The sequence below is a fragment of the Oryx dammah genome, unplaced genomic scaffold, assembly GCF_014754425.2.
Source record: "Oryx dammah isolate SB20612 unplaced genomic scaffold, SCBI_Odam_1.1 HiC_scaffold_27, whole genome shotgun sequence".
Classification (NCBI taxonomy): Eukaryota; Metazoa; Chordata; class Mammalia; order Artiodactyla; family Bovidae; genus Oryx; species Oryx dammah.
This window is the reverse complement of record NW_024070211.1, coordinates 117389879-117397920: the sequence shown is the minus strand read 5'-3', so window position 1 is coordinate 117397920 and position 8042 is coordinate 117389879. Positions and strand designations below refer to the sequence as shown.

Here is an 8042-nt window from a genome sequence, read left to right as displayed (position 1 = left end):
GAAATTCTCCAGGCCAGAATACTGGAGTGGGTAACCTTTCCCTTCTCCAGGGGATCTTCCCAACCCATTGAACCCATGTCTCCAATGGCACCCCACTCCAATCCTCTTGCCTGGAAAATCCCATGGACGGAGGAGCCTGGTGGGCTGCAGTCCATGGGGTCGCTAAGAGTCGGGCATGACTGAGTGACTTCACTTTCACTTTTCACTTTCATGCACTGGAGAAGGAAATGGCAACCCACTCCAGTGTTCTTGCCTGGAGAATCCCAGGGACAGGGGAGCCTGGTGGGCTGCCATCTATGGGGTCACACAGAGTCGGACACAACTGAAGTGACTTAGCAGCTTAGCAGCTCCCGCACTGCAGGCGGATGCTTTACCAGCTGAGCCAATTATTTAGGTTTGTGTATGAAAAAATTTCATATGTCTTATAGAGTAGATGAAAAAGGTCTCTGAGAACAAAGTATGTTAAATGTTTTAAACACTTTCAAAGAAGAGAAGTAAATGTGTCCCAGCTGCCTTAACTTTAAAATAACAGTAGTGAGTTCTTATAAAGACAAAGCTGGTGCGCACATATATACCTACATCACTGAATGGTAGCCCATTACTACTATCAGTCACACTTAACTATGTACACAAAACCCCACACTGAGCTCAGTGTGCTTTCAATTTGATACCACAATTAAACATTTAGGATTACATTAAATTATTAACACATTTTTCTCATTTTACCAAACCTAGGGCAACAGTTAAAGCATCAAAAAGTTGCCACTTGTGCATTCCTGTCATCCTCAAATATTGAATTAAAAGTCGATTAAAAATAACATATCTCAAAAGTTTTGTATGTAAAATGGTAGACTAAGTTCCAAAGTATATGCAACTGGCAGATTTTATGAAGGAATGTCTATATTCTGAATTTTATATGTAAGCCTTTCCAATATAAACAATATTATTAATCTTCATGACAAATTTCTGAGGTAGACACTATTATCATCTCCACGTTATAAATGGGAAAAATGATGCCCAGACAGGTTAATTTCTCATTCCTCCCCCTCTTTAATTTGTTACAATTCATCAAAGTGAACCAAGATAAGTTTGGAAAGGTGTGTGGTACAGTTGCACCCAAAACACCAGCAAGGTACATTCATTTTCCATTTTATTTCATTCTCTTGTGCCAAATATCAAAACAAGGAACTGCATGAAGTCGCACGTACTTCTGCCCATCAACAGAGCACTGAAAACACCCGTAAACTGTCTCCCTTTTAAAGTTCCCCATTCCACAGAGTATGCAAGGTCCTTTTGGAATGTTGTGATTAAGTAAGTTAACACGGATGTGAGTACCTTCTTTGAGTGAAATATCACTCATGCTGAGAGGTCTGTCATAATAGTCAGAAAAAAGATCATCTAAGTAAAGCTGTGAACGAGAAATGGCGTCCATCACTCTTCTGTCTAAAAGGATAAAAACAGACGTGTTAAAAGTCAAATAAAAAATGTATAGCTAGACTGCATTTATAACTATGTGTAAATCTAAACAATCAGTCATGAAATTTGGCTTTTAAATGTAAATTCTTAAAGACAAGATTAATAAAAGAGAACCTCAAGTGTTAATCTGAGAAGGAACAAAATCTTCAATGGACATACTTCTTTCAAATAGTATATTTCTCAATCTGTAGAGCAGTGCAAATGTCACCGTTTCTTCCCTTTCAAATCCTCCTTTTGACACTGAAGTGACACAAAGGTCTATAAAAAAAAATTTTAGAAGATGTTATAATCTGAACAACTCATATTTTATTGGGAGTTTTAATTGTGGTTGAATTCTGGCACATGCCATCACTTTATTTTTTAAGTTAAATTTCACATATTTTTAGAAAAGTTAGCATTTACATGGTACAAAATTCAAAGAGTACAAAAAGAGGATACAATGATAAATAAGTCTCTTCACTGACCCCAGCTTCAGCTTTATACCCCAGGGGTAAGTACTATTGTGTGTACTTATAGAAATACTCCATATATTTCACAGGCATAAAGCCTATGTACATATGTATGGAAGTATGTACATATATAAAATCTTAGGTTTCAAGATTAATAGATATACATCTCTTTAAAATATCACAGAGATTATTCCATATCAGTAGTATCTTTGGTGCTAATTCTTAACAGCTTCACAGTATTCTATTGTGTGGATGTACCTTATTTCACTAAAGGGTACAGGTTTTTACAATGATACTGATCATTAGAAGTATAAACTGATAGAATTGATACATCTATCGGAATTTAAAATTACATATATTTTAGTCTTATTTACACTTCTAGGAATTTATCCTACAGATATATGTACACACATGTGAAATTTGTACTTAAGAACAGACTGCATTGTCAGGTTTTGAAGGATTCTTCCTCCCTACTATATCACTGTCATTACTGGCAATCAATTTAAACCAAAAAGCTGCTGAAAAACACGTGTCATTCCAGTTCTTTGCAAGCATCACTTACTAGCATATTAGCATGTCTGGGGTCATAAACAGAGCAAGTATGTTATTATCTACTTCTACTGGGTCCGTGCCGCATTTCTTATTAACTCTAACGGTGCTTTCATTTTCTGATGATTTACCTCTATGTTAAATACCTGTGTTAAAGGATATTTTCATAACTCCAGCCAACATGGTGATCTAGGAATTAATAAGCAGGTAATGAAATAGAAGGTGTCCCCCAAGACTCAGTGCAATTTTAAACTTTAATACAGTGTGCTTGAATACCCCAGGGTGCTGCTGCAGAAGTAGAAATGCTACAGACTGGCAAAACATCACTTGATAGTTTACTTGAATTTCTTCTAGACTCATTTAGTTTTGTAAATCTTAGACACTAAGCTTTTTAATTTTTTATTTCAGTCCCTCCATCTTAAGGTTATTTCCAAAATTCTACTATTATGAACTATCTTTATACGTGTCATTTCACATATGTGTGAGTATATGTGTAGGATAAATTCCTACAAGTTTAAATAAGATTAAAATATATGTAATTTTAAATTCTGATGGACATTATCAGTTATATCAGTTTATACTTTAATGATCAATATAATTGTAAAAACCTACACCCTTTAGTTGGAGAAGGCAATGGCACCCCACTCCAGCACTCTTGCCTGGAAAATCCCATGGACGGAGGAGCCTGGTGGGCTGCAGTCCATGGGGTCGCTAAGAGTCGGACACGACTGAGCGACTTCACTTTTTTTTTCACACCCTTTAGTGTCCCAAACAAAATTTATTAACATGTTTTGTTTTGTTTTTTTGATTCCTCATTCTCTCTTCCAACAGAACTGCAAAAGCTAAAACAGGTCTAAAAATGTTTATAAAAGTGTTTATACGGACTTATGGTTGCCGGGGGAGGGATGGGGAAGAATGGGAGGAAGGATTGTTAAGACAGTTTGGGATGGACATGTATACTCTGCTGTATTTAGAATGAATTACCAACAAGATCCTCCTGCATAGCACAGGGAACACTTCTCAGTGTCCTGTGACAGACAGGATGGGAGGGGAGTTTGGGGGAGAATGGATTACATGCATATGTATGGCTGTGTCCTTCTGCTGTCTACCTGAAACTATCCAAACATTGTTAATCAGTTATGCTCCAAGACAAAATCAAAAGTTTAAAGGAAATAAAAAACAACAAAATTGTTTATAAATGGCCTTGCCTAATCCTTGGGTTTTACCTAGATTTGAGCTGATTGGTCTCCTAATATTAAAACTTGATGCAATGTAGAAATTTAAAGTGACCTGAACTGCAGTATTATACAAGATGATGGTTTTAGAGAAGTACTTGTACCTTTAAGGGTTTTAGGTAGTCCAGGGTCAGGAGAGCTGGGTCTATGAAAGGAAAACCTGAAGAAAGGTTGTCTTATGCTAGCTTGGGTGCCCTGACACTTTCCTACTATGTATACCTCTCTATTTGCCATCTTCAATAACTACCTGCTTGAGTTCTAAATCACTTCAGTTGCGTTCCGCTCTCTGCGATCTCATGGACTGCAGCCTGCCAGGCTCCTCTGTCCACGGTAGTCTCCAGGCCAGCATACTGGAGGGGGGGGGCCATGCCCTCCTCCAGGGGATCTTCTTGACCCAGGGATTGAACCCGTGTCTCTTAATGTCTCCTGAAATGCTGGGCAGGTTCTTTACCACTAATGCCACCTGGGAAGCCCCAAAACTACTTATTAGAAGGTTATTTTTTATTTTCCCATGTTAGTCAAGGAAATACTTTGCCAGTGGATTGCATTCTAGCTCTCAACTATAACTGGAAGTGGGGTGTTGGGAAGTCTACAGCTTTCCCCAAGAAACAGGGATGAGGTTATGGGGAAGGAGGGACTATTGGGTCTTCCCCAGTCATTTCACCCAAGCATAATATCGACAGTGCTGACAGCATCACTCTTCATCATTAGACACTCAGGGAGAGACAGAGACAGAGATTCTCACTATAATAATTTCAGTGTTTCACATAAATCATTCACTCACCAAAGGCACCGTCCAAGTAAATGAAGAGTTCAAAAACACTGAAAGCTATGGTGGTATGTGCTGGAAAAACAATAGCTTTGTCCCTTCCCTTGGGATTCTGTTCATCCATAAAATGAAACTATATTAAATAAATTAAACAACATTGTTAAGGAGTATAACATGTAAAGGATATATTTTTGGAGAAACAGAACATTCCCTACAATCCTACCAAAAACAAACAAACTCTTCCACCCCTCCAAGTAAAGAACTATCCTACTTGAATTCAACTGTTTATAGCAGAGGTTCAAATAAATGATCCAATGGGGACTCCTGATCTATATTAGGAAATAGTTATTACTTTCTCATTTACTTTGTATCCAAGACAATGACTAGTGCTACCACAAGGGTGATGCTTTGGGTCATAGGAACCTTTTCTTTCAACTGCAAATCCACTGCCTTTAAGGGCTACATTTGTTTTTAGCCTATTGTATCCACTGTTTCAAAGCCCCCAGAGCTTTTAGCAGCTTTCGAAAGCAATCACCAACAATTAAGAAAATGTTTCATTCAGTTCACACTCCCAAAATGATCCAATATTAAACAATTTGGTGGGCACCTAAATGTAGCCACTTCACTTGCAAAGACTTGAAAAGATTATCAAGGTATTCCATCTTTCTAATAATTAATTTTAATAACACAAATCACCATTATGTGTCATTATTAGGTGAAAGGCAATGACAAATAATGTCATAATTGAGCTAAAAATTAAACACAAATAACTTTTCAAGATTTTTTAGAGGATTTAACATTGAATGAAGCATGTTTGGCTACTGACAATGTTATTTTAGAAAAATTAATATAAAAATATAAACTCAACTTTTAAATTCAAGTATAAACTCTATCACTTAAAAATAAAATCAAAGAGTTCAATAAACACACTCAGTCTGTATTCTTAAAACAGCATTTAAACAGTACTCTGAGGGACTCCATTGTGCACTTTATTTTACATGTTTATAATTCAAATTTTCTTGGATTTCTTTCTTCATATTCTAAACCAAAACCATTAGCGGGCAAAATCCTATATACAGTTGCAGCTCTTTAATTTCAATATTTGACAAAATACACAAGGCTCTTGAATACTTAAATTCCCATCGCAGCTTTTGAGTACAGAAATCCAGGGAGTCTAGTGGTTTACCCTCATGGCTTCCCCACGAATTCCAGCGTGCACAGACAGTGAGCACTGTCGTGCGGTTCGGATGCTTTCCATGACCACACACAACACTGCCTTTCTGCTGCTCCTCGACTGACGTATCAAACTGTGGTCAAAATTAATTTTTCTAAAATCAAGAAGACAGACATTCACAAGAATCTGTATCATCTAACTATGTATAATCAAGTACACTTTTGCTTATCATGTGTTACTATTCATGATCCACCTTAATTAAAAGTAAATCAAGGCAGTCCTAATACAAATCAGAAAGTATGCTCAAAAGAAATTTAATAATCTGCCTTTCCTATTTCGTTAAAACATGTGTACTAGAGGAGTCTGTTGGAGGAAACTTTTAGTGTATTTGTTGCAAGTAGGTTCTTGAAGTCTTGTAATCTTATAATTTAGCAAAATGTGTGCAGAACAAAAGCCATCTTGCAGAAAATTAAATTCTGTTTAAACCAAATGATTCTGGATATCTACACTTATCCAAAGTTTGAGTATATGATTAATTTGTAGTATTTCAAATAAATCAAACAAATTACTCTAGTAAAATATAACTGGAATGTTTTAAACACTTTGTCATGAAGTTTATATAATTAAAATGTTTAAAGAAAACATGGAAGTATATTAAGGATTATTATACTGACCGTGTAGTAATTTCCTTGAGTAATGTTGATACTTCCACTTCATGTTTGGTTACTACACCAAATGAAGCTTTTACTGCAATGGAATCTGATCCAGTAACATTAATCCCAACATCATTCACAATATGGTTGCCTCGTCTTCCATAGAGTGAAACATCTGATTCATCTTCATAATTCAGTAGCTGATAAGATGAAATACCTTTAAAACAAGAAATCAATATTTTAAATTTCTCGAATTCATCTAATGTAAATATAGAGTAATACATTAATTTATCATTTAAAACTTGATTACCCAAATGTTGAGAATGGTACCATCTCAAATTAAGATGAAAAAGAGCAATTCAATTAATTTGACAAGAGAAATAAATATCTAGAGTACTTTAAATGAACTCAAATTTTCTTTCAGCCAACAGAACACTTAAGCATCAAGATCCAATGATTAGTTGAAAGAAAAACAAGTGTTTATAAGAAAATTTTGGCAAAATGTCAATTTACTTTCTAAACTAGCCTGTTAATACATTTCAGCTTACCAATCATAATAAGAGAATTAAAAAATAAACACAAATTAATTTAATCTCATTTAACCATGTGAGATGGGTAAGACTGAATAACAGCCCCATTTTATAAATGAAGAAATATATTATTATGCCATATTCTAAACTGATCTGATTAAAACAACTTATAAAATAACTAAAATTAAATTATACAATAAACTTATAAAATACATTTGAAATTATTCAATCAACAAGAGATTTGCTACTATACAAACATTAAGCATTGTTAACATTATTATGCTACAGTAATAAAAGCTTTCATCAATGAAAATGTGTAAATATTACCAACCTAAGTAGCACAGACAACCTACATTTAGATTACGAATAATATACGTGAATGAGTAATCACTCCCAAACAAACATTCAAACTTACCAGCTGAAATTTCTCTGTCTCCTAGAAGAATATCTTTCAGTGTAAAAGGTGTTGAGGTAAATTTATATCTAGGAAACAGAAAACATCGCTTCTTCTTTACCACCAGACTTAGAGGTTGGTATTTGTCAGCCTCACTGAGGCTTGGAACAGGAACTAATCTCCCTCCATCTCCAACTTGTTTGACAAAGCTCTTGGTAGCAGCAGCAAACATATTAATACTGAATCAAAATGTCATCCACTGCAACCCTCAGATAACAAATCCATATTTTCAAAGAAAATCAGGCATAAAACTAAGCCTTGCTTGATTTTAAATATAATTGTACACGTGAAAAATACAAAGCATGGTCTCAGCAAGTAGCTTACCACTATAAAATTCACAACACTGCCTCCCTGGTATGCTCAGGCAATGAATTATAGATTAACAGTGTAAAATGATACACTAAAAGCAAGTCAATTTGGAACTGCAGTCTATAATACTAAAATACACACAAAAAACTAGTAATCTTTAAATATCACCAATGTCCTTGATGAGGCTCACAGTAGTGGTTTGCCAGGTTTGAAGGAAGCAAATAGCCCTTTGGGGAACAGTACAATTTAGCCACTAACATTAGCCCTGGACACCATCTACAGTGGACCTAATCCAAAGGGAAGTCCTTCACAAATCCATCATGCCAATATTGAAAAGTACTGTTTCTCTGTTATAGTCCAGTTTATTCTTTGAACATTTCATTCATTTTCCTTGTATGTTTACAAAACCAAGTGATTAATATAAAAATAAATTCACAGAATATA

At 35.3% G+C, this 8042-nt stretch overlaps 1 protein-coding gene across 1 annotated transcript; it reads right to left on the bottom strand.

Moving 5' to 3' along the window:
* Positions 1–1133: 1133 nt before the first annotated feature.
* On the bottom strand, positions 1134–7535 carry PJVK (pejvakin). The gene is made up of 6 exons (XM_040227714.1): positions 7251–7535; positions 6327–6522; positions 5665–5806; positions 4494–4611; positions 1636–1734; positions 1134–1443 (listed from the first exon to the last, which is right to left on the bottom strand). The coding sequence occupies exons 1-6, from the start codon at positions 7459–7461 to the stop codon at positions 1151–1153; spliced, it is 1059 nt and encodes a 352-aa protein (XP_040083648.1). The 5' UTR covers positions 7462–7535; the 3' UTR covers positions 1134–1150.
* Positions 7536–8042: the final 507 nt, after the last annotated feature.